The sequence below is a fragment of the Equus przewalskii genome, chromosome 30, assembly GCF_037783145.1.
Source record: "Equus przewalskii isolate Varuska chromosome 30, EquPr2, whole genome shotgun sequence".
Classification (NCBI taxonomy): Eukaryota; Metazoa; Chordata; class Mammalia; order Perissodactyla; family Equidae; genus Equus; species Equus przewalskii.
In genome coordinates this window covers 27,905,251-27,932,720 of record NC_091860.1, presented here as the reverse complement: position 1 = coordinate 27,932,720, position 27,470 = coordinate 27,905,251, and the positions used below count along the sequence as shown (strand labels likewise).

Genomic DNA, 27,470 nt, shown 5'->3' with positions numbered 1-27,470 from the left:
ATGTTGTGTTCTTATGCTAGCAAAATAAAAATAGACAAAAAATGTAACAGTACAGAACCAGATACAGAATCATGTGTATGAACAGTTCATTTAAGCGTAAAAATCAATGAGGAGGACCAGACTAAGACTGATTAAATAATAAGATCTGCTCTATATTCCTGAAAATGTTACAGAATGTTGAATTTGTCCACCATTAATATCACCAGAAACCATCCCTCTAGCCTGTATGAGTTTCATAGACTCCAATTAAGTTTTCTTGTATCCATGCTTCCTATTCAAAGACCCCTGAAAGCAGAAATACCAAGACAAAAGACTCAGACATACAAACCCCATACAAACCCCTAACTACCTCACCTTATTTTCACTCTTTCCTTATTTACTGCCAATTCCATGTGTTCACGATCTTCCTTCCTGCACACAATTCCCTTCAAATCACTTTCACTCCACCAAACTCTGACCATCACTTACAGCTCAGCGAAATGTCACCTTCCCTCTAAGGTCTGGGTAAATATTCTAGCTCTCCAGTAATTCTTTTACTTTCCCTGAATTCCTATAGAAAACTTAGAACTAAAGTCTCAATAATTTTTTCACTAAGACTTTGCAAAAAGAGATACATTATCACTTCTATCCATGTCCATCAACACTGAGGCTCTGCTTTCTGGAATCGTCTGCGCCGTAAAGGTAGGGTGAATAGGAGGGGAAGCAAATAGACATCTGGCAGAGTGCAAGAAGAAAGAGATGGAGAACAGAAGGGAGAGTAATCCAAGGGTGCTCACCTGGTTGCACACAGGCTTGTGCTTGAGCCCTGGCTTGTTTAGGATCATCTCCAGCTGCCTGCGGTTAAAGTTGGACACTCCGATGGACTTGGTCAATCCTGCATCTTTACACTTCTCTATGGCCTGGAGAGGAAGTGTTGGTGAGGAGTCATTTGTGCAATCACTTATAGATCAAGAATAAATGCAAGAAAAATCTGTTGAAAGGAACAACTGTCAAGAAATGACAATGAAGCCAATTGGCTTGATTAATGAGAAGAGAAAAAAGTAGTAAATTAAACAGGGAAAGAATATAGTGACAACAAGGATAAGAATTATTGTCTTCTTCTGAGAAAAATGTGAAAGATTATTGCACATAGAAGGAAAGAGATGCCTATCATTCCTGTCCCAAATTATTCTGCCCTATTTCTCTCAATACACATTTCAGTAACGATTTCCTCCACACCACTAAAGCATACCCCTTCTTTTAAAGTTTATGAGTTGTTGAATACAAAGGTACATAGCCCATTCTCAAAAGTGGAGAGGGAAAAAAGACTGCCCCTCTCTTGATTTCCCCTGTGGCCTCTCCTCCAAGCACTCACCTCCCACGTGGCACAGAGATCCACTGTGTCAAATATCATTCTTCCTTGTTCATCTTGTGGAAGATGTTCCTCCCCTGGCTGGAATAGAAGCAGCCGTGTTAGTGATGTCACAAAATAATTTCTCCACGTTTAGCAATGCTGCCAGGTACATCTAGGGCCAGAACACTAAACCTCTGTGAGTTAGGTGGTGTAACATTTTAGATACTAATATTTGCAACATGGTTTGCATATGGAGTTGTAAGAAATGCATTTAGGTCACAGGTTTCGACTAATTTCTTATGCTGATTACATTTTAATAAATGTCATTTTCCTAGATCCTAAAGGGGAGTCAGAGTAACTTATGCTACCATTGTCTGCCCTATACCTTACTCTAGCAAAAAGCCTCCCTTACACTGAAAATGACAGTAAATTACATGATTTTATTTACAGAAAAAAAATTAGAATCTTGACCCTGGCTAGATAATCAGACTTCCTTATCCGTCTGAACATTCAATGGTCCAAGGGCAGGCACACGAACCAAACAGGGTCACTTAAGGTTCTCTTAAGGATTAATATGAATGTTAGAGGATGAGAGATACTCTCAAGTGTTAATGACTGTGAGCCTTGAACATGCCCCAGGGCTATATTTGCCACCAATGGAAAATGTTGCAACAAAAATAAAGCAAACCAATAATAATGAAAAGGTAAGGGATAGGGAAAATGAGACTTTTCCGAAGACTATTCCAAATCCTTAAAACTATCAATGGCTTGGATTTTCCATTACATAGTCCAATAAACTCTTCTGCAAAGGATATCTTTAGTATCTTTCTATAGCTTAAAATCAAGAATCTTGCATAAGACAATCCATAATGGCTAAAGGCAATCTACAAAATTCCATCCTGAAGATAGCCAGTGGTGTAGGCTAGGTCTCCCAAGTTCCCATGACAGCTACTAGTGTTAGACCCACCCAAAGAGAGTACCATCGTATCTACTTTCCACTAGAAATGACGAATGAGGAGAACAACTCATATGCAAAAGCATAAGGCAATTTCATTGATCATTACATCTGTGTGAATCTCTCTGTTTGTGACATCCCTAAGAGACTCTGGAGTCATAAACAGGACTGCACATTGAGCTTTCCTATTTTTATTTCCTCAAGTTTTTGAGGCAGTGGTGTTGAGATTGCTGAACTCTTTTATCTTGGAGGCATGGAAAAGTAATTAAGGATTCAAAAAAAGTACACAAAAAGCTGATCAGGAATTATTATTTTGGGGATTCTTCTCTAGTGTAATAATCCCTACATCCTTCTAAGCAAAATATTGATTCAGACATGCATGCAAGCTGAAAAACATTCTGACACGAGAAGTAAAATAGATGTGATCATGCAAATGGCCAACCTTGACAGCCACAGGAAAATGAATAATATAGAGGTCAACATAGTCCAGTTGAAGATTTTTCAGAGACTTTTCCAAGGCAGGCCGGACCAATTGCAGTCGAAGAGAAGTAGCCCAAAGCTGCAGAGGTTAAAGAATGGAAGTTGCATTGGATTAATACTTCAGTCCGTTTTGTTTTTCTTGTTTCACCTAATAAATAGACATTTTTCTACAGTTGAAAACTGATGACTACAGAGGAAAAATACATTTTTCTTGCTTTCATTGTCTTTTGATCTGACTTACTCTTAGATACTCTGTTATTCATTTGGGTTTATCATTAGTACCTCTACTAACAATGGAAGGGAATGAACCAAAAGATAAAAAGTGTTATCAAATAATAACCATGTCCATTATCTGAATTCTGTTTGATGGACGTTACAAAGCAGTTCACAAACAGCCTAATTCTGTAAGATATTCATTCCTCTGGAGAATAAATAGCATTACATTTTTAGATAAAAAGTGCTTCAAACATATTAACATGTGCTGGGGTCAATTCCATCTATATCTTTATCTGTATCTATAGAAATAGGCATATCTTGTTTGATACACCAAGTGCTCATGCCTGCGAAGCATGGGCTGCCAAAGCAGAACGTGCACACTTAACCACTGCACCACCTGGCTGGCCCCTGACACTAGTCTTAATACATGAATATGTGTGAACAAAGTTGTACCAATAAGGAAAATTCTCCACACAACTGGTCCCAACATACAATTGTCATCTCCACACAATCACGGTCACATCTGTGCACAAACACACACCAAATAAACAGCACCTTTGAAGTGCAGAATATGTCTTCTCTCTTCACAGTGCCATCTTGAATTTTGCTTCGGATAGCCAATCCAACCTCCTTTTCATTGTCGTACAAATGAGCACAATCGATATGGCGGAAGCCGGCATCTATAGCTGATTTGGTGGCCTCCACAGCTTTGCTCTTAGGAACCTAGATGAGCAACCAAAGGTAGTAGTTGGATATCCACGTGATTGACAGATAGCTATGGCACAACTTTGACCTTCCTAAGAATTAATTTTTCCTTGTTTTTTGGGTCATTTCTGCATGTGTATTGATGAACCCGTGGCAGTTTGCCTGGGTCTTTTCTGGTAATTAACTAAAGTGGGAATCCCAACAACTCCTTCAATCTCAGGCATTCACTGGTTGATTGGTAGAATTGAACATGCCCAAGACCAGCCCCAGGTTCAGTGATTTGCTGAAAGAAATCACAGGACTCAGCATATAGTTATAGTCATGGGTACTATTCATATTGTGAGAGGTTACTGAGCAAAATCAACAAAGGGAAAAGCTATATGGAATAAAACTTCCAAAAGTAAAGTGATCACTTCTAAGTGCCCTCTTTCAGTGTTGTCACACAGGAAATGCCAAATAAATATTGTATGTGAATTTAAAAACTATATATTTAAGTTGTACAGTCTGATGTTTTGACATACTTATGCATCATGAAATGATTACCACAATTAAGCTGTTAAAATACTTCTCACATCACTTAGTTAACTGCTTTGTGTGAATGTGTGTTGAGAACACTGAAGATATTCCTTCTTACCAAATCTGAAGAATGTAATATAGTATTATTAACCATGGTCACCGTGCTGAACATTATTTCCCCAGAACTTCTTCATCATATAACTGACAGTTTGTGCCCTTTGACCAATATCTCCCCATTTTTACAACTGCTGTCTCTCCAAGCCCCATGCAACTACCCCTCTATTCTCTGCTTCTGTGAGTTTGACTTTTTTAAATTCCATATGTAAGTGGAATCATGCAGTATTTGTCTTTCTGTATCTGTCTTATATCACTTAGCATAATGTTCTCCAGGTTCATCCATCTGGTTGCAAATGGCAAAATTTCCACCTGTTTTATGGGTGAGTATTATTCCATTGCTTTTTAAGTATTTCATAAGCTTTCTTTATTCAATGATGTTACTAGGAACTAGATATTTGTTCTAACTGCTCTCTGCTGGTTGTGCTCAGTCCTTAGATGTAGAGGACATTCAGAGAGTGACCAAAGTTGAATATTCAGTGGCATCCTTGACTCTTCCATCCCCTTCACCCCACTTTCCGTTACAAAGTAAACAACGACTGTCTTCTGTCTCCAAAACATCTCTTTGAACATTTCCTTTTGTTTTCTAGATGAGAATGTGATACTCAACTTTTAAGTACTAATCCCTGGTCATAGAACTAAATAGTCTAAAGCCAACTTTAGAAGGTAAACTTCTGGCTTCCAGTTTAGCAACTCATCCACTTTGCTCCCTCTTCTGTGCAAGGTCCAACTCTACCTATTTCCTTCAATTAAATTGATGCCAAAGATGAAGAATTGAAATTTTGGCCTGGAAGACTGTAGCTAATTCCCTCAAATGATGCTAAATTTTTCCATTCAGGATAAATTCCCAAGCAGTAGGAGAAGTACATAGGAAACTACAGGTGGATTATTTAATTCCTGGCACTCAGCAGGTTACCCCACAACAGAACAGCAATTCTCTCCCATCAGTTATTATTCAACTCATATCTAGGGCCTTTTACCACAAGTATTTCTCTGGATAATGTCTTCTTGGTCAGAGGAAAGATTTTTTTGAATTCTAGAAATACACAGAGAAACCACTCCCATGTAATAACCTTTAAAGCAAGGCAGCCTACAGTCAGTGTTCTTGACTGAGGTCTCATCTCTTTTGACAACCTGGGAAATAGATGGAAACTGGAGGAAAACCCAGAATAATCTGTGGGTGGCCACACACTCAGACTCTGATGCAGAATGAACACTGACTACTTTGTCTATTGTATAAGGAACGGTTCTAGCCTAGCCTCAAGAACCAGGTGAGCCTCCCAGAGTCAGAAAGGAACTCAAGGACTTGATAATGCAAGTAGTCTTCCACTCATGTTAGATCTACTTTCTTTCAAGTCCTCAACCCAAAGACCACTATTTTTACCTCATTAGGGGCATAAGTGCCAAATCCCAGTGCATGAATGAAGTGGCCATCATTTAGTTCCACACGCCAACCTTTGGGATCCATTGTTTGTTGCTTCTTTAAGTAGAATCTGTTAATCTTCTGCTCTCACAGGTTATATGGATAAGAGAAGGGTGCCACGCAAGTACACAGTCCAACTGTTATAAAATAGAATGTAAATTTAGTAAGATTAAAGCAGTAACCCATGGAATGAGAAGAGAATTGGAACCAGTTAACTTGTTGGTTTGATTTTATCAAAGAGGAATCTTAATGAACTATTACATAATGACAAGTAAATTTTACCTTCAGGACCTAAGTACATTAGTAAATTATTATAAGAGATTAGCTGAACAACTATTGAACATATTTTAGACCATCAACCTCTATATACTAATCTCTCTCTTTTGTTTTTGCCATGATGAAGCCTCTTCTGGATCATACATAATTTGAAACAATTAAGTATCTTATGCCATATACACACAAACACACACACACACACACAATTTAGAGGAATCACTAACGAGCATTTTTTAAAAAGTTTATCATCAATGTAAAATTAAAACTTCAAATTGAGACCAAATTTGTCTTTTTACTTTCCTCATCAGCAAAATTTGTTTTTTCTTTGCTTTATCAAAAGAATATCCCATCTGAACAAGGGTGAAATCCTGAAAAGTGTGCCCCAAAAAGACATTTTGGAAAGAAGATTATCAGACCATTAAACAGAATAATAGTGTGTTTGTAAAGTTTACCCAGTTATATAACTTTTTAGAAAACTATCATAATTTAACTGCCAGAAAACTGATGAATATTTTCTATAATTTATTATCTTGCTCAACAGGATTAATGAAAGAAAAAACTGGAAACAACTTAAATTACAACAACCTTAGGACGACGTAGGAGAATTATGCAGCATTGATACAATGGAATATTATGAAGCCATTTAAAATTTAATACAAAGAGTGATGTCAACTTAATTGTGCACTTGGAAGCTCTGAGTTCCCTCATGGGAACATAAGGAAACAACCAGAAACTAGCTGAAATAACCTTATAGGAAATCTGGAAAAGAGTTAAACAAAGTAAACACCCATTTAGGAAAAAGCCAGGTTCAAAGTGATAGGAAATTACATCATGTTTTACTCACTCTTGCCCTTTCCCCTGCCTGGACCAGTAAAGGCTTTGTCTGTAAGAGGCATCATCCTAGTTACCAGTTACCTGTCTCAGACCAAAGTGATCACAGAAGTTCTTATTTTCAATGTTCTAACGTTTGTGGGGGCTGCCTGAAAGACAGCTGTCTGTTTTGCTTAACCCTAAGCTTGACCTGAAAAGTATCTGGAATGGCTCGTTATAGATGCAGGGGGACTACAGATGTGCAGATGCCAGAAGTAAGAGACTAAGAATGAAGGCATAGAATAGACTACATAAAGTTCTCAGGAGGATCTGGGGTATGTCTTTTGGGGCTATTAAGACATTCAAAAAGCAGCCATGTATTCAGAGGAATTAAAATTTCACACACATGCTAGGCAAGAAGCATGCTCAGAAAAGAACGGAATAGATTTTCAGGTTTCATGTTGGGCAGCTCCCAAGACTAGCAGTATGACATGCTGATAAGTGAAGAATTTTTAGGGCACAGACCAAATCTGAGAAGAGTAGGAGATGTGGCTCTTTTTTCTAATGCCCCACTAAGTACCATCACAAGCATACAGAAAAAAACAAAACCATTATCCTCTAGAAAGGAAAAAAATTGGTCAAAACCATTCCTGAAGAAACATAAGCATTGGGAAAAGATAGAGAGTTATAAAACAACTCTCTCATATATGCTGAAGTTGCTAAAGGAAAAATTTGACAGGAAGTAAAGGAAATCAGGTGAATCATATATGAATAAAATGATAATATCAAAAAAGTCATAGAATTTATGAAGCCTAAGAAAAAGAAAGTTAAAAAAATGAAGAAATATGAACAGATCTTAAAGGACTTAGAGGACACCAGCATGTGAACTGATATACATTTTGTCATAGTCCCATATGGAGAAGAAAGTGAAAGTGGGACCGAGAGATTATCTGAAGAAATAATGAACAAAACTACCCAAGCTGAATGTAAGACATAAATAATCAATAAATCTGAGAATCTCAAAGAATTACAGGTAGGAAACACTCAAAAATGTCCACATCTACAAACAATATATTCAAATTGTTGAAAAACAAAGACAAGAGACTATCTTGAAGTAGCAAAGGAAACATGACCCATCAGTTACAATAGATCCTGGATAAAACTGTCAACAGATTTCTCATCAGACACCTTGAGGAGGCAAGGAAGTGCGATGATGTATTTAAAAGGCTAAAAGAAAAAAACAACGTGAACCAAAGAATTCTATATCAGGTAAAAATATCCTTCCAGAATGATGGTGTCATTAAGACAATCTCAGACAAATCAAAGCTAAAAGTGTTCATTGACAGTAGAACTGCTCTACAGAAAATGTAAAAGAAGTGCTTCAGGTTCAGATGAATGGGCACTAGACAGTAACTTAAAGCTATATGAAGATATAATGACCTACAGAAAAGGTAAATACGGGACAAGTATAAAATTAGGTACTTTTTCAATTTTGGTTTATACCTCTAACTTCTCGTTTCTACAATATTTAAAAGATTAATGTATAAAAATATCTATGCATCTATGTTAACATGTCAACAATGTATAAAAAAATCAGTGATATCAGTAACATCAATTGCAAGAGGGGAATTGAGCTGTATAAAAGTAGACTTTTTATATGGCACTACAGTTAAATTGTTGTCACTTGAAAAAAGTATTATAACTTTACAATATTGCCTGTAATCCTCCTGGAACCACAAAGACAATAACAATAGAATATACACAATTTAAAATGAGAAGGGAAATACAATGTGACACAGCCAAAAATCCTCTAATCACAAAGGAACATGTTAATGGAGGAAATAAGGAATTTATTCATAGAAAAAGAAATAAAAAGGCAAGTCTTTCCCTACTAGTAATTACTTTACATGCAAATAAACAGCCTCAAACAAATGATATAGATTGGCAGAATGGATTTAAAAAACAAAAAGCTTCAAGTATATGTCCCCTATAAGAGATCCAATTTGGATCTAAGGATACAAATAGTTGAAAGGGAAAGATAGTAAAAGAAATTTCATGTATATTAACCTGAAGAGAGTGTGGCTGTTGTGGCTATACCAGTAACAGCCAAAAAAATTTAAGACAAAAATTGTCATGAGAGAAAAAATGGTTACTATGTATTGATAAAAGAGTCAATCCACCAAGAATATAGAATTCCTATAAACATATATGTACCAAACATCAGACCTCCAAAATATAAAAAAAAAAAATCACATTGACAGAATTGAAAGGAGGGATAGACACCACTACAAAACTAGTTGGAAACTTCAACACTGCACTTTCAATAGTGGATAATACAATGAGACAGAAGATCAATAAGAAAATAGAAAAGAGAGTACTATGAAAAACTGTATATGAACAATTGGAAAAATCAGGATGAAATGAAAAATTCCTAGAAAAACATAACCTACAAAGACTGAATCATGAAGGAATGAAACCTGAGTAGTCGCTTTAACCATTAAAGTGATTGAATCAGTAATCAAAAACTTCCCATAGGGGCTAGCCTCACAGCCAAGTGGTTAAGTTCACATTCCGCTTCAGCAGCCCAGTGTATCACTGATTCAGATCCTGAGCACAGACCTAACACCGCCCATCAAGCCATGCTGTGGCAGCTTCCCACATAGAGGCACTAGAAGGACCTACAACTGGAATACACCACTATGTACTAGGAGGCTTTGGGGAGAAGAAGAAGAAAAACTTCTCAATAAAGACTAGACCTGTACCAGATTGTTTCACTAGTTAATTACAGCAAGCATTTAAAGCAGAATTAACAATAATTCTTAACTCTTGCAAAAAATTAAAGAAGAGGGAATACTTCCTCACTCACTATATGAAGACAGTATTACCTTGATACAAAGCCAAAGGTAGTATGAGAAAATAAACTGAAGACAAGTATTCCATATGATTTAAGAGTTAAAAATTCTAAAAAAAAAAAAAAAAAAAACACCTCGAAAACTGAATTCAGCATCATACTAAAAATTTTACACCATGACCAAGTGGGATTCATTTCTGGAATGAAAGGATTGTTCAAGAAAAATGCCTGGTAAATGCAATACACCACATTAACAGGATGAAAGAAAAACAACATGATGGTCTCAGTTGATGTGGTAAAAGCCCTTGACAAAATTCAACACCCTTTTATGATAAAAAACACTGAATCAGCTACAAAGAGAAAGAGTCTTCCTGAATATAATGAAGGCCATATATGAAAAACTTACAACTAACATCATACTGGATGGTGAAAGCCTGAAAGTATTTCTGTTTAAGAGCAATAATGTGAAAAATCTGTCTTCTTTTGTCGCTTAGAGTCAGTATAGTGTTGGAAGTTTCAGTTACAGTAATGACAAGAAAAATAAATAAGATTCATCCAAAACAGGAAGGAAAATGTCAAATTATCTCTGTTCCAAGATGACATGATCTTACATGTAGAAAACCCTAAAGATCAAACAACAAACTTTTTAAACTAATAATCTCAGAAATAGTGTGGGATACGTATTCAACACAGAAGGATCAATTACATTTTTCTACACTAACAATGAACAATCTGAGGAGATTTATGAAAAGAATTCAATTTATAATATAATGAAAAGCAATAAAATATCTAAGAGTAATAAGTAAGGAGGCAAAAGACGGGCATTTAAAATTAATAAAAGTTTTTTAAGGAAATTAAAGAAGACACAAACATGTGCAAATACAATCATGTTCATAAGGGAAAGACTTAATATTAAGATGACAATACTAACCAAAGTTATTTAGACATCCAATGGATTCTGTGTATAACCCATTAGCCAGTTATAGATTCTTTCTTCTCACAGTGGATCTCCTGTACTCACATGCAATGACGCGACTGAGAGCCATCAGGTTCAATGTTTCAGGGTCTTTCATGATCAGTGAAGAGGTTGTCCAGAATTGGGCGACCTTAGTGACTACCTCAAATTTCGGGTGTTCAACATTTGCCCCACGATCTCCATTTTAGGCACCAAAAATTGATGACACTGAGATCAAGAATATAGTGGTTGGAGTTCCACAGTCTGACCTACCCTTGTGCCCTCTCTGACTGTGGATGGTATCTGAATTTCACCTGCTGAATTTTCTTCCTTAGTCAACCCTCTGATTATTCAACTCCCCTGTCATCTGTCACTGAAAGTCACTCATCAAAATGGCAGGAATCCTGTCAGAATGTTGTTTGATTTTAATATCGAGACACACTCAATAGGAATTACGTTTCTAGTAGCAATTTAAGGTTACCTGTTTCTCCTTTTTTAAGGAATTCAACATCCTCTGATGCAATGGCCTAGGGTCTAACCATAACCCTGTTCTAACCTTTGCTCCATTCTCACTGGATTCTGAGAATTAGCTTCTGAATAAATATAGGAAGGAAGCACTGGTTGAGATGAGGTCCTAATGTGACGAACACTATACTTGTTATGGTGTTGAAATATATATATTGAGTGTGTCTGGATTAATATTAAAATTATTTCTCTCTTTCTCTACTCCTTCAAACTGCTGAATCATGGTCCACTTTCTATGCTTTGGGAAGGGATGGCTGTTGCTATTTTAATTAATTTCTGAAAAGAAGGAAAGATCGAAGTTTTTAATCTCTTTATTTTCTGTTGAATTATTGGGTTCATAGAGCATATTTGCTCCTAGTTAGCAGTATTGATAAGTAGGTTTCCAACAGTAAACACAGACAAGAGGATACTTTAGAACTGACGTAGGAAAAATGAATATCAGTTGACTATGTGCAAGAGTTGGAGTAGAGAGTATTATATATAATTTCTAATAGTATAGAATAGAGAGAATTTCTGGTTACAACTATAACGAAGGTGAAGAAATCAGTTCAGTTTCCTGAACAGCAACCTCTGAAATACAACATATGTGGAGCCTAGTGCGCAGCTGCTCTGCCATTCTCATTGTCAGTGCCAATGTCAGAGACACAGCCTGCACCAACTTAGCAAATCCCCCCACCCACTCTCTACACCCTAGTGCTATAGATACTTGTTCTGAATTGGTATGTTTTTACCTCATCCCAACCACTGCTTCCTTCTTAAGGTTATTCAGAAACTAGTGAAGAATGCAGTGTGAACTGGACAAATGTTAGAAAAGGGAAGAGTCAGCCAACAGCCCATTGCTTCAGGAATATTAAAAAGGAGACAGGGAATGTCTTATAAAACATGCCTGGTATGAATTATTGGATGTTTCCAAAGAAAAAACATAAAACACTCAAAGTCTTTAAAAAGAAATTTGCAAACATCAGTCTACAAAATAGCCTCATTCAACCCAACTCTGAACTTCTATAAAAGTTTAGAGTCTTGTGTGTGTCTAGCTGCTGATTTAGGAGAAAATAACCAGGGAGTTGACCCTAGCTATGTGTAGGTAACAAGAACTGTGTGTGGATTTGGCTCCTATGTGGGCTTGGACTGGATGGGGTGCAGGTTTAGGGAGATACCAGGAGAACCAAGTTCCTCACCAATGAGGACTCCTTGAGCAAGCCAGGACATTGGCCAGGAGCTACATACTCTAGTTTGTTTCAAATCCTGAAAATTTCATTACAAACAATACAACCATGTCTATCAGGCACTAATGTCACCCCTTCCATAACATGCTGGTCCCACTTGTGCAGAAAAAGAACAAGCAGGGACTGCTGGAAGCTTGAGAAATTACATAGGTTGTGGGAAGCAAAGGCATCTGGTGGAGACTGGATGCCGATGGGGAAAGCCTGGGACATTAAAGAACTTCTGCCTTCACCAGATCCAGAAACTGGGAGGGAAGGTCAAAAGGGGCCTGAGCCCTGGTGTGCTGCTCCACTGGAGACTTGTGCATAAGCTCAGACTTGTAGAATAGACTATACATCACATGGGGCCAAGGGTGGACATTTCCCGATTAATTCAACGAACAGTTAGAATTCTCAAGCATCCCAACTTCCACTGGAGAAACTGGATGGTTTATTGTGGCTTGTGCTTGACCAGGCTGGCTTACTGGAATTGATAGGGATTCAAAAATTCCCCAGTCTACACAATCAGACTGAAGAAGTAGCTTGCATGTCAAGAGACCTCAGGATTTCCCAGTCCTGTAAGAGAGGGAGAGGAGGAAGGAATCCTTGAATTATAAATATGCAGTGTTTGTGTTCACCAGTGAATAATTGCCAGATTTTTCTCCTCATTTATTCCCTACGAGAGGACTAACAGTGTACAGAGAACAGCAAATATTTTCTTGGCAAAGGGTATATTGATATGGTTTAAAAAAAAAAAAAAGATTATGTTGACAGTAGAAATAACCCCAAGAGTGTGTCCTGTTTTGTTAATGAATTCTCTGGGGAGGAGGAGTCGGGTAACGCGATGTTCTTTTGGAAAAAAATAGAGTAAGTTTGAACTTCACAGAGGCCTTTGGGTTTAAGGTGGGGGCCTGAGGGGCTGCACAGGCCAAACATCAGACTTCCTTGCCTTGGAAAAAAAGGGTAGAGGCTGTGTGGGAAGAGGGATGGAAGGGAGGGAGGATGCAGAGAGAATATGGAGCACAGTTGTTGCCCTGGGAGAAAGTTTGGGTAAAAATAGAGATGTTTAAGGAGATATTTATGAAGTTTGAAATATGATATATGATGAAATTCATAACTCATGGAATTCGAAGTACAATCTACTTTGCTCACTGTTATTTCATGGACTGGGCTCTGTCTAAAGAACAAAATGTGCCACGAATGTGGCCTCAAGATGAGAGAAGGAGAAGCTGAGGCTCGTTTGGAGATCATGGCCTCTACTGCATTTTTATTTTGATATCACCCAACACTATCATTAAAGCTTTAGAATGCACTGAGGCTCTCTCTCTCAGAGAATGACTCAACAGTTTTCACAGATTGTGAAATTCTAGGCTCGTGTATGGTGCAGGAAACTGTAAAAAGAAAAACATTAACTTCAATCGTTATTGTGCTTACAGTACAACCGGGTCAAGAAAACTTATCTCAAATTGGCTTAAGCCCCACAAAAATGTGTTACCCCTATAAGAAGAAGCCCAGAAGGTTAGCCAAATCTGAATTGGCCACAGGAGGTCCAGATCTTCTCTTATATTTTTTTGGCTCTTCCTTCTTCTGTGTATAATCATCTTTGGCTTGGGTGAAGACAGTGCAGCAATTTCAGATACCACATCTCAAAAGGTCATATCCAGTTGAAGGAGATGGGCCACCTGTTTTAAGACTGAGGGTATGTCTCTTAGAAGCTCCCGAGGACAGTTGCACTCATGTGTCATTGACCAGGATTGGGTCATCATCTTCTTCCCAAGGTTATTACATGTCAAAGGCAATGGATTTTACATAAGTGATCTAAACAAATCATTTGGAGTACAGTAGGTGTTTGCAAGGTCAACACCTTGACCACTGAAATCATAGTGAGATCCTGATGGTCTTTATATTAGATGTTTCATATATTGGCAGCAATTAGAAGTGCTTCATTAGCTCTGAAACATAGGGATACCTAGGCATTACTACAGTGAAATGAATGAGAATCTGCAGTGAGTTTGAGTCTCAGCTTAAGATAAAAGGGTCCACATAAAAGCAGAGCAATTGTCTTGGTTTTAAAGACACTTGTCCTATATGGCTGGTACAAGGACAGACTAAGAGGAATAGAGAAAGAAGAGAATTCCTCTACCCTCTCTGGGTCCTTTTGGCTGGCCTAAGAGTTAAATTGACATGAGACAGAATAACAAGAGAAAAATCAAACAAAACTTTATAACATTTATACATGGGGCAAACCAAAGGAGGGTATTGAGGATAGTGGTTTGGGACATTGAGGGGAAGAAGGAGATTTAAATGGAAATAGAAGTGTAAATGGACCATCTATGGGCAATGTGACCTTAGAGAAATATGTTACCATGCATTACAGTTATTTTATGCTATTAGCTCCTTCCTGGAACAGGTCATTCTATTTTAAGTTATTTTAGGCATTTGGAGGGGGTGTCAAATTTTCTTTCAATCTTTTGTTCTTTAAATAGTCAAGCCAAAGAGACACATTTTGGGCTGGCCTATCTGATCCCCCACAGTCCCACCTTTGAAACCTAAGAGGTTTCACAGCCCTCTGAATCTTAATTTTCATACTCCAGAAGCCGTGTTGGGAGAATGCTCCATTTCATTGAGCACATTTTATAGTTGATGATAGATTAGTCTGGGTAAATTCATTTCAGGAGGTGGTGATGCAGGCATGCTCCCAAAATTAGGCTTGTATTATGGAAGCAAGCAATCAGGTATTTAATAAGAAGTATTTTTATGAAAAAAAATAAGGTTAGTAGAGCAAATTATAAAAAAGTCTCTGAGCTCAAGGGACTGTCAGTCAAGAAGACTTTTAGATGTAAGTGTTGAGGCATCTTTTACAGCTTGAATTGCCTCTGATGATGTCTCAGGTTGTTCAGGTATCATTTTGAGTGGCTTAAAAGACAATAAGCATGCTATTATGGTGATCTCTCTTAAGTTTATATCAATTTGCCCAACATCAGTTTGCAGAGTTTTGGGAACAAGGCTGGTTTCAATTCTCAATGATTTAAAAATGATAGGAAAAAAGTTGAAAATGTTACTTTGGATATTTGATGCCAGATATTTAAGGAGACTCAAAGAATTCAAGTTCTAGTCACGTTTATAGGTAGAAAACAAAAACCTCAAAGACAAGTGAACAAGGATCTAATATCCAGAAGCATGTACTATAGTTTTTATTGAAATAAAATTTTTGTCTCTAAAATCACTCTCATTTTTACCAAGATCACCTCATTAAGACTAATTGGTTTGTAAAGTAAGTCTGGTTTCAATAAATTTGGCCCAATTATTTACATAAGTACAGCAAGAATAACAATTGATCATATAGGCTCTTCTAAATCTGGTTTGCTGGAACTTTTTATAAAGAATCTCTGATTGAACTTTATAGGCCTCTTGAAGTCAGGGAAACCAAGTCAAGGACTTGTCAGACTTCTCTTGCAAGAGATATAGATTTGGGTGAATTTATGCCTTCTCTTGAGGTTTCCCAAAATATTTTGAAGTTTCTTGTGCCTTCCATAAAAGCGACCTTCTTTACTCACGTGTTAAGGTTGCTGGCAACCCTGTAAACAAGGTACTGGGCCAATACTTCCAAGAGGCTTTATTTCATAAAATCCAATCTTTGTTCCTCAAAAGCTGTCTTATCATATCTAGACTATCAATGCTTCTCTCAAATATGACCTTCCAGTCAAAGCTTTGATAATATACACAATGATGCCAATTGTGTCCTATTATAGAGAGAACAGATTCTTATTGAACTTATGCAAATAACTGTATTGCCATGAAAATAACAATATTCATTCACTAAAAGATTTCAAATTCTGCAGAGATAAGGTAGGGAGAGGAAGGTAAATGTTTCAATTTTGCTTACAAACGTATAATTTACTAAATTGTTATGTCATAGTTTGCTTCAGAGGAAAGATAGTTGATCTTTCATTAGCAATTTCATGAAGTCATCAGTTTCCCTATTAGAGTTCTGTAATTTCTTACCCATTTCAGTTTTATGATCTGAAAGTTTATCAGAAACCTGCATTTTAGAGTAAGTGTCAGAGTTCTTTCCATGAATCTCTCTATAGATGAAAATATTTGCAAAATCATCTCTCTAAAATAACTGTCTGTAAATGACAAAATATTTAAAAATAAGAATTGATGAAGAAAGTTGGTTATTTCTGTGACATGCAACATCAATATAATAACTAAAATTATGACTGATAACCAGGACAGATCAGAATTTTAGGAATGTTCTACAATTTTTTTAAAAAAATTGAATCAATAACATTTACCCACATGATATCCTAAGTCCATATGAAATAATGCCTAGTTATCCATGTAACCATGATGACAATTAAAGATTTTAAGGCAAATGCACAAGATTAAACAACTGTAAGAAAAACCTTAGCACCTGTGATTAAAGGCCTAATAGAAACAACACAGGAAATTTGTTTTGATAGAACATGAAATCCCTTCCCTTCTGGTAGACCACTCAGAGAAAAACCCTTCCATAGTCTCTTCATTAAGTGCAGACTAAAACTTTATGAAAATTACCCTTCTAGGAGAGGGAAAAAATAGATTCTAATTTTGCATCATGTTATACTTGATATCAAAATATATTTACTTAATTGAATTTATTTCCCTCTTAGCCAACTTGACCATGCACAACTCTTTTCTCAGGGTTCTTCCTCCACAAATATTTTATAACCTTTTTTTCATTCAGAATTTGTGCCATGTCTTTTTTTTTTCCTCCTAGTACTTTAGGACAAATTTATCTTTATTAACCAAAAATATTTCCATTCTTTATACCTTCTTTACTGAACACATATATCTTGCTATCATTGAATACAAACATATTTTCCTTAACATTTAGTAGCTTTAATCACATATTAGAATTTTTAAACTTTATAAACCTTAATTTCTATGTAAAAACTTAGTAAGCAATCATAAACATTCCTTTACCTTATCATTCTGTAGCTTGGCAAATTTATAAACACTTTTCATAATCTTTAGAAACATTACTTCATGGTACAATCTTTTAATATAAAAGAAAACATGTTTACTAATAGATCCAAACATTTTTTGTTTCTCTGTAATAAGACAAAAGTAGGTAAACTTAGACTTGTTTAGCAATTAATGTTTCGGTATTTTATCTTATTTGGAATTTATCTAGATAATGAATTTTTAGCACTTAGTTTAACCTAGCAACATTCTAAAGTTTTGAGTAACCAAAAAGAATTTGGAAGCTATTTCTTTTCATGTATGCAGAACATAAAACAATTATTGAACTCAAAACCTCTTACTCATTTTCATCTAGCTAAATCATTTGTTTGAAACAATGTGTTTTGATTACACCTTAAAATGTCGTGAAAAACTGGACAAAATTAGCTAGCATTTAAAACTGTTATTTTTGCTGACAAACTTGTAACAGATAACATAAACTTATTTCACTAGTAACCCGATACTGCATGTTTGCATCAGATCCAGTGCTGATAACTCTGATAACATGTCTATTTCAATCAAACCAACAAATTTAAATAATCTTTTATTCATCAAAGATTATTTCTTATCATGTGAATTTGAAAGACATTTGGGTTGTTTCTATTATATTTTCAATTAATTTATGTAAGCACTTAGTTTAAGCCAGTTAAAAAAAGCTCTTAATTCTGGCCATACCATCTGGAGGTAAAATATCACACATATATAACATCTATAGACACACATCAGTACACAGTTAGACATGGGCAGGACAATATAGCTTCCATTAAATTTTTGTTATGAATCAGTTGCATTACAAAACTCACTGGTTTATGAGAAAAATTTGGATTTCAAATAATGGTTTTTAAATCCTAGGGAAGATGGGAATAGAGAATCTACATCATAAAGGAATAGAGAAAGCCATCAAGTTTTCTTCAAGATGGAGTTTCTGGGGCATATTTATATATGTGTAGAACATATATAACACAGAAATTATCAATTTCTAATGTTTCAATCAATATCTAGGAGCATTTTTAGAGGAACATGGGAGGGCAAGTGAACTTTCAACTCCTTTCTAGAGCCATACTCCCTCCACACGCCTTGCAGAGATTTGCAAGCCAAAGACCCAAAGATGTTTACTGGAACTGGATTACAGTTTAAATGACAAAAGAGGATAACACCCACTCCAACTAGATTTTTACAATTCCTTCTTTGCATCAGGGAAAATTTTAATTTAAGAGGTGACTCAAAAGATGCTCATGTTATAAAACTTTAGGACAATGTATCAGAATTTTAAAAGTCTGCACAAAGCATTTAACAAAGGCTTTTTTCCTAAGTGTACAGTTCAACACTAGACCAATTTACCTGGGAGAGATTTTATTATCTCTTTTATTAGCACTTGATATTAGCCTCTAGTCTTCATCTCATAAGGTCTAGGCCCAGGAAACCCTATTGACTTCTGTTTGTTATGTTTAATTAACATTGTCTGAAGAGCATATTTATATGTTGGATTATGATCAGGTAGGGGAAACATCTCCCAGTGAGAGAAAATGCCTATCCTTACAATACAATTTATAATACAATCAGGCAAAAAGAGATGTGATCACTTCACATAGAACCTGTGAATATATCAATTTTCCTACAAAATTGCATTGGATTCCATCAACTCTTATACCTCTAATCATACATTTCATTAGGACTTTATCAACTGTTTTCGGTCTTATACTATTGGGCAGGGGAAGCTGTCCCAGTCAGATATTTTCAAACATACTGAGGAGAAGTTGATATAACATCTTGATATAAAATTAGCTGAGACATTCCAACCTTCATAATCATAGCAACACTTATACTTTTACATTTTATCAATTTAATTGTAACCTGAATCAAGGTCTTAAGGCTAGTCATTCTTTTTCTTTTTTGTATTTCTTTTTTAATTTGGCTTTTTCATAGGTACCAATAAAGTGATTAGGTTCAGAGCTCTCAAAAAAATTCTTTTCCATATTTAGAAATTTTTCTAATTTAGTGATCCATCATCTGGCCACAATGATGAGTAGATCTTAAAAATGACTCATACTGATAAACTTAACGATGGACACATGACACATCCCCAAAAGATATCCAGAAAGTTCACTTCCCAAAAATAGTGTAAGAAAGCCAAGGTCATCATTGCACTAAAAGAAACAAAAGTTGAGATGACAAAGTCCCCTTATGAAAACAACTGGGACCCTTTATGACAAATTTCCCTGAGAGCTGACACAGTAAACAAAGAAAGAGCCTCAGAACCTCAGTGTATTTGACTGGCTACCAAGATTTACGTCAGTTGGTGCATCCTCCTGATGGCAGAAACCAGAAAGATTCACAAAGCCAAACTCAAAACATAGAACAAGACAAAGAAAAAGAAACTCATTTTATATGCACACTAACAGTTTTAGCTAAGCCTTGGGTCTCTTGGAGCCAAATTAATAACTAGAAGAGAGGTGCCATGGGGCTGTGTGTGATTTTAGAAAGTACCTTATCACACAGACATTTTGAAGTTGACAGGGTCTGTCATCTACCTCATTCCATGATCCAACTTATCCTGTCATTGGAGACTTCTTGAGCTGACAAGTTCCCTAACACTCTTAACTCCTTGACCTTTGCCTACCAATTGTGCGTCCTTTCTAGCTTCCAAGATGCCCTTAGCAACAGCTTTCACCTCATGCACATATTCCCAGACAACCGGCTTGTAGAGACGCCTGTGTCTTATAACAAATGACAAAAAAGACAGAAACAAGAAAAGATAGTGACTATCTCTGGGAGAAAAAGGATCAATGGCCAATGAGTACTCAAACCAAATCCTAGAGTCACTGAGTCCAAGAAGCTAGATTCACCAATATTTTCTCCTGATATTTAGAAAGGAAAAAAACACGTACCACTCTCATGTCCATTGTACCCTGCAGGCAGACATCTGGGAGACTGACATGATTAGAACTCTTACCTCCTGCTGGCTCTTGGCAGAGGTCCAGGATCTCTCCTGCAGTAGTCCAGGAGTGAACAATGTACGGCAAGTGAAATGTGATGCTGACTAAGTCCCCAAGCTGTAGGGCAGGAAGAGAATTCCTCTATGCTTTCTAGGTCCTTCTGGCAGGCCTAAGAATTAAATTGACATGAGACAGAATAACAGGAGAAAATTAAACAAAGCTTTATAACGTGCTTCCATGGGAGAAACTCGGGAAGACAGCAACTCACCAAAATGGCTGAGGTTGCCACCTTAAAAACTATTCTTAGCTAAAGAAAAAGTAGGGTGTTGGGGGTAGAAGTTAGAGTTGAAGGAGAAGGAAGGCAATTTATATGGAGAAGGAAATGCAAATGGGCCAACTATGGACAATGTGACCTTAGAGACACATTTTAAATTACAGCACTGTTATCTTATTGTATTAACTCCTCCCTGGAACAGGCCATTCTATTTTAAATTACTTTAGGCAGTTGAGGAGGGCATCAAAGTTTCCTTCAGAATCTTTTTTCTGAAAAATAATAAAGCCAAAGAGACAAGTTTCAGGATGGCCAACTCTGATTGCCCACAGAAGTGAAAAAGCCAGCAGGTTTGAGCACCAATCTGTTTAAAAGAGAAATGTACACATGAGTGGAGTCTGATTTAACTTCTGTTTAATTTATTACTTAATTTGAATATGCAAACTTCTATGGAAACTTAAAGGATGAAAAAGAAAAATACTCAGTGATTACAATTCTGGATGAATCAATAACTTATTGGATTGAGGTGTGGTAAAAAAAACATAGAATAGGAGAATTGGTGGGTCTGTAAAGTGTTAATGTTTCACAGATGAAGCAGTTCTAAGAAGTAAACATGGGGAATAGTTATCTCCTTTAGTGTGGGTACAAGTTGAAAGACTCAGGTGTTGAGGTCATCAAAACACTGAGAAGCTTGAGACATCTGCATGAACAAGGATGATGTGAACATATCCTGGGAAGGAATTATAAACTATAACTACGAATGGACGTACAAGTACCTACTCCTTTTAGGATCTACTACTTGTAGATGGTAGGATCAAACTGATACCAGATTAAAAGGAAAATTATTTATTTATGTATTAGTTGCTCTGATCTAACATCAGCTGCCAATATTCTTCTTTTTGCTGAGACTTGGGCTAACACCTGGGCCCATGTCCATAGGTCCATGCTTGTGGTTCCCAACCAATGAACCCCAGGCTGCCAAAGCAGAGCACATGAACTTAATTGCCATGCCACCAGGCCAGCCCCTAAAAGGACAGATTTTTACTAATATGACTTTCCACTTGATTTCTGAGATGAAAATCTAGAGTTTCAGTACTTATCATCTGGTGATATAATTATTCTTAGTAGAGGGATAAGGAAACTGAGTCTTAGTTGCCCAAAATTAACCACAGAGCTAGTGTAGTATGCTGAATGAGGAACCAAAGATGCCTACACCCTAATCCCTGAAACCTCTGAATATGTCAGCTTGTATGGCAGCAAGGAATTTGTCGATGTGATTAAGGATCAAGTGATGGGAGGATTTCCCTGGATTAACTGAGAAGGCCTAATGGAATCACAAAATGCTTATAAGTAGGACCTCAGAGGGTTTCAGTCAAAGAGGAGATGCTGGGATAGAAGCACAGATAAGAGATTGGAAGATGCTATGTGGCTGGCTTGGAGATGGAGGAAGAGTCTATGAGACATGGAATGAAGCTGTCCTCTAGAAGCTGGAAAAGACAAGCAAATGGATTCTTCTCTAGAGGTTCGAGGAATGCAGGCCCACAGACACTTTGATTATAGCCCATGGAACCTGATTTGAACTTCTGGCCTCCAGAGATATAAGATAATAAATTTGTGTTGTTTCAAGCCACAAAGTTTCTGGTAACCTGTTATAATAGCAGCAGGAAATTAATACAGACATGACTCCAATACTTCTCCCCTCCATTTCCTTCATCATCAATTATCCTCTCTCAATTAGAAAGCTCTAAGAGCATAGGGGCATGCTATTATTTCTCCCATCACAGACAATCCTCACTTGACTTCATTTTCTTCTTCAGCAACTGCCCAATTCTGTTGTCTTCTTTATAGAAAATTTTTGAAAACTGTCTATGTTCTCTCTCTGATTGCTCTCCTCTCACACTTTCCTGAACCCAGTCTATTCAAGATTTTATCTCCACCCTTCTGTCAAAACTGCTCTTGACATTGTTTAGGTCAATTGCCAAATACAATGATCCATTTCAGTCCTCATCTTAATTTTTCCATTAGTAGCATTTGACTCTTCTCCTTGAAACAGTTCCTTCATTTGCCTTCCAAGACAGAACCATCTCCTGCTCTCCCCTGGACCTCATTAGCCCCTCCTTCTTAGCTTCATCTTCTGGTTCCTCCACTTTTCTAATAAATTCTTAATGTTGGAAACCCTCATGGCTCTTCTGTTCTCATCCACACTCACTCATGTAATCTCTGATTATCCATCTCTATGGCTTTAGAGTGACAACTATAGTATGACAAATATCAAATACATATTTGGTCTAGACCCCTCCTCTACCTCTAGATTTGCATGCCCATGGTCTACAGAACATCTTCACCTGGATACCTAACAGACATCTCAAACATACATGCCTAAAATTAAACTCATCCTCTTCCCACATTTGCTCTCCTACATTTTCTGCATCTCAGCAAACTGTAACTCCTTCCTTCCAGTTCCTTATCTCAAAGCATCTTGAATCAAATTTGGCTCCTTTTTTCCTGTTACCAAATATCCAGTATGTAAGAAAGCCTTGTTGAGTCTATTTTTATTTTTCTTACTATATTTTTTTATTTATTTATTGCTTATTTTTATGAGAAAGATGGTTCTGAGCTAACATCTATTGCCAAACTCCCTCTTTTTGCTTGAGGAAGATTGACATGTAGCTAACATCAGTGCAAATCTTCCTCTATTTTATGTGAGATACTGCCACAATGTGGATTGACAAGCACTGCTGGGCACATGTTCAGGGTACGAACCTGCAAAGCATGCAAACTTAACCACCACACTGGCGGGCCAGCAAGCATATTTAAATTTTGGAATATGGGTATATTCTAAGAACTTCTGACCACCTTTACTGCTCATACCTTGGTCTTAGTCAACATCATCTCTCAATGGAATTTTTCTAAAGAGCGGTATCAGAGGGGTCTTTTCCCTTTATCTTCTCAATGTAACACCCACAATGATCCTTTTAAAATAAGTCCACAGATGTAGCTACTGTGCAGTCATTCTCCATTTCATTAGAGAAAATGTCAAAGCTCTCTTGATAGCCTACATGCCAGAGGCCCCCTTCGTAGATCTGGAACTTATCTTCCACTACTTCCTCCCTGGCTCACTAAGCATCACATAACCTGCATTAGCCACCTGCCATCACATACATATTATAGGAACACACTTTTTTCTTTGCCTTCACATTTTCTGTTCAATATCCAGGAATACTCTCCCACACACGTTAATAGCTCAAACTCTTGTCTCATTCAAATTTATGCTCAAGTCGCCTTCCTGGTGATGTCTTTTCTGACCATTCTATTTGAAATTCCACATAACAATCCCACGGCCCACCGCTGCTTCTTTTTCTGCCTGCTTAATTTTTCTCCATATCCCTGTCAATCCTCATGAAGGATTTAAGATTTTAACCTGAATTTCAAGCTAGCAAGTTAACTTGCCGTGCTTTCATGGATGTTGGTAGAAGTCATGAAACTTGTGGCTCACAGAAGAAGAAATGTTTATTTATTACTCATAACAATAGCTGTATACAAAGTGAGAGCATTTTTCCACTTTTATTGAAATATAGTTGATATATAACATTGTGTAAGTTTAAGATTTACAATGCGGTAATTTGATACACAGTTATACCATGAAAATGTTTCCCACAAGAAAGTTTGCTGCGCTAGGTCCTTGATCCCCATTTCTACAGGGTGAATTGAAGGGGCCCACATGACATCTGAAATTTCAGGTTGACTTGCAGGAGGAATACCTGAGTTTAGGGAACTTGGATGCCTTCTAGCAGGCACTGAGCATCCCTGTCCTTTATCTGGAGGGAAACATTTTCTTTCTGTTACTGGAAAGCAGGCATGCCTTTCATTTCTTTGGAAAGAGCCACTATCTCTACATCCCAAAGCTGTTTACTGGGCAAACAACTTGAAAAACTACTGTAGAATGCAGGGGAGACAGTGCCTCTGCCTATCAGGGGTACTGAAGTATCAGATTCTAGAAAATTATCTCCCAACACACACATACCCATTTCGAACAGCTAAGTACCTATTTCCTTCATGGTTGTTTCTCCCACTAGCCTGTAAACCCAAGACATGTCTCAACTTAATTTAATTCTTGTCTAGTTTATTTATTGATAAAACAATGTCTGGCTTCTAAAGAATGTACAATAAAGATTTTGCTGGATTAATAAATGAATCAATAGGAAAATAAATGAGAACAAATAAAAATGCCAAAACATAGGCAGATGATTAAGAATTAAATTAATAAGATACACTGCTGTTGTCTGCAGCCGCAAAAGGCAAGGAATGACAGGTACCGCCAAGGCTACTTGGTTGTTTAAGTAATCGAAGTTTATCGATAAAGGGAAACAGAACGAGGAGCAGGGACAAAGGGGAACAATAAATCGGTACTTACAACATCCACACCACAATCAGCTGGGGAAGTCCCAATAGTTTGTAGGGCTGGTGGGAGTGTCGATTGTCCGGGTCTGAGGCAAAGCGTCCTTTCCTCAGTGAGACTTCCAATTGTTCTATGCTTGTGACTCCCTTTTATACTAAGCTTTCTCTAGTTTCTGACTCAGGGTTTCAGACGTTTGGATACTTTGAGTCATTTCTTCTTGTCCCATGGATGGGGTACTTCTATCTCTTTTCCTCCCACAGATGGGATGTTTCTAAAGACCAGTCAGGTGGCCATCAGGGTGGCCAGCCCAGACAAGGAACATGACGCAGGACATATTCTTTGTAACTCATGCCTTAGAATCAGGGCCAAAGTGGCCATCTTTGGCCCCAAGCCCAGACACAGTCTTTGGTGTGTGTGGCCCAGGCCCAGTGTCCTTGGAAGATGGGGAGGTCAAAGAACTCTGTACAACTGATTTTAACAAACAAAATACAATACTGGAATTTTTTATAATATTTGATAGCTTTGCAAAATATGGTAAATAAACAAAAATTATGCAATCTGTAAATATTGAGCATTATTTCAATTTATAAATAAACACAAAGCTCCACATTTCTATAGGAAAATCATGAAGGAAAATGCACCAAAAGTTCAGGAATTTTTAAATGAGCTAATTATAAGTTACTGTTACACTCTATCCTCTCCATTTTATTTTCGTGTTTTCTCTAATTTTTATGTATTATTTTAATAATCGGGAAAAGCAATCATCCTTACTTTGTAGTCTTTACTATTTCTTAAAATGAAAAACAAGTAATGAACCTGAAAAAAAGGAGAGGCTGGCAGTCTGAAACTAGAGATGCTGCTTTGAATCACCTCCACCAACTACAGAAATACTCTCCACACTCTTAGACAGATAATTCTGGTAGAGCTCATGGTGCATAGCTCACATTCAATATTCTTCAGAATATGGATAATAGCAGTTATGTCAACAGCACTGAAAGAGCAGAGGGATATTAATGCATTAATTCTGTCTTCACGTCGTCAAAGAGGGAATTTCTCTGAGGATCTAGTCAGGATGGGCTGAAAACTAAATTTACAACCGTGTCCCTCGTTCTACATTAATACACATACTTGCAGGCTCCCTGCTCATGTGCAAACAACACCTACATGCCCAAATCTCATATTGCTGTGTAATATCAACACAAAAGTGAAAGGTAGTTTGATTAAGATTAAAATTTATATTTATGTATAAGTAAGAACTATGGCTAAAATGCTGTGGTCATTTCAGCCACAAGTGTAACTTTTGTCCGTAGCCAATAAGAATGATCATGATAAAGATTTTGCTGCTCTATTTGACACATTCACTCAACAAATATGTGCTGAGCACCCTCAACAATCAAGGGCCCTTCTGTTAAGGAACATCTAATCTGCTGAGGAGACAACATGAACACTTACATAACCACACCTACAAAAGGAGATTACTGTTTCCAGTATTAGTAATTTATAAGACTAGTTGTTATTCAATGATTAGCATTAGTGTCATTTTTCTTTTTTCCATGTTCTTATTTTCCTTTTTAAATTTGTCCTTTTCAATTCAATTTCATTGAAAACTGCATTGTGAGCAATTCTATGGGCCAGGAGCTGTGCTGTAGACATAAGACCACAAAAATAGTGAGACCAGGCTTTCACAGCCTAATGAAGGAGATCATACACTTACACATAAAAGCCTTTGGGAATAGGAAAGTTACTTTCGCAGAATCATGATATAGTTTTGAAAACAAGAAGGAGAATTTTAAGATCATTGTCTTGGAACTAAATCTTTATTCTATAACTAAAATTTTATCCCCCTTATTTCTAACCTCCCTTCCACACTTTTCAGTTTGATAAGTCTTCTTTCTCTTCATCCTGAGATGCTCCTGCAGTAATTGAACAACCAAATGTTATACTTGTGAACAAGTAAAGGCAAAGATGTAGAGGCTCCCAGGTGATAGTCTCCTAAAAGACAAAGCCCACTTTGTTCAAAGGAGTAAGACTTCATTCAAGAAACAGAGCAATCCAGAGGACCTCATCTTGGTGTGTGCCACTGGAGACATATCATTCACTAATATTAGTGTCAACTAATTTCATTATCCATTTATAATTCAGTTTGTGAGAGCACATGGCTGAGGAAATGAGAGTTGTGATGGGGAAAGAGGCCAAGGGAGAGATAAATTTGGAAGAAATGGATGGTGTCTTAAAAAAGCAATATCCATTAAGGAGAAATGCCACTGGACACTTAGGAGAGGAAGTGGAAGCAGAGCCATGGTACGACTTTTGCAGCACGTATGCACATTTGCCTGTCTGGGTCCTCCCTCCCTGCAAAATATTAACAATACATTGTATTATTATTTTAGGGAAAAAATGAATAGAATCCAGGCTGAATTAGTAAGTATGTAGGCTTTATTGCTATAAACATTTTTTCTCCTGATTTTAAAAAGTATTAAAGATGAAACATTTTAT

General features: G+C 36.9%; 1 protein-coding gene across 2 annotated transcripts in view; it reads right to left on the bottom strand.

The window, feature by feature from the left end:
- The window catches only part of LOC139080562 (aldo-keto reductase family 1 member C23), a 39,230-nt gene extending 14,006 nt beyond the window's left edge, over positions 1-25,224 (bottom strand). Inside the window, exons 1-7 of one of the 2 annotated variants that reach the window (XM_070601966.1) lie at positions 24,990-25,224; positions 20,322-20,473; positions 5,704-5,879; positions 3,540-3,707; positions 2,731-2,847; positions 1,355-1,432; positions 777-899 (exon numbers count right to left, since the gene is read on the bottom strand). In XM_070601966.1, the coding sequence (XP_070458067.1) occupies positions 777-899; positions 1,355-1,432; positions 2,731-2,847; positions 3,540-3,707; positions 5,704-5,787 (570 nt within the window). In that variant the 5' untranslated portion in view covers positions 5,788-5,879; positions 20,322-20,473; positions 24,990-25,224. The remainder of the gene's footprint in view (positions 1-776; positions 900-1,354; positions 1,433-2,730; positions 2,848-3,539; positions 3,708-5,703; positions 5,880-20,321; positions 20,474-24,989) is intronic. The other variant, XM_070601967.1, reaches the window with a different exon arrangement.
- Positions 25,225-27,470: the final 2,246 nt, after the last annotated feature.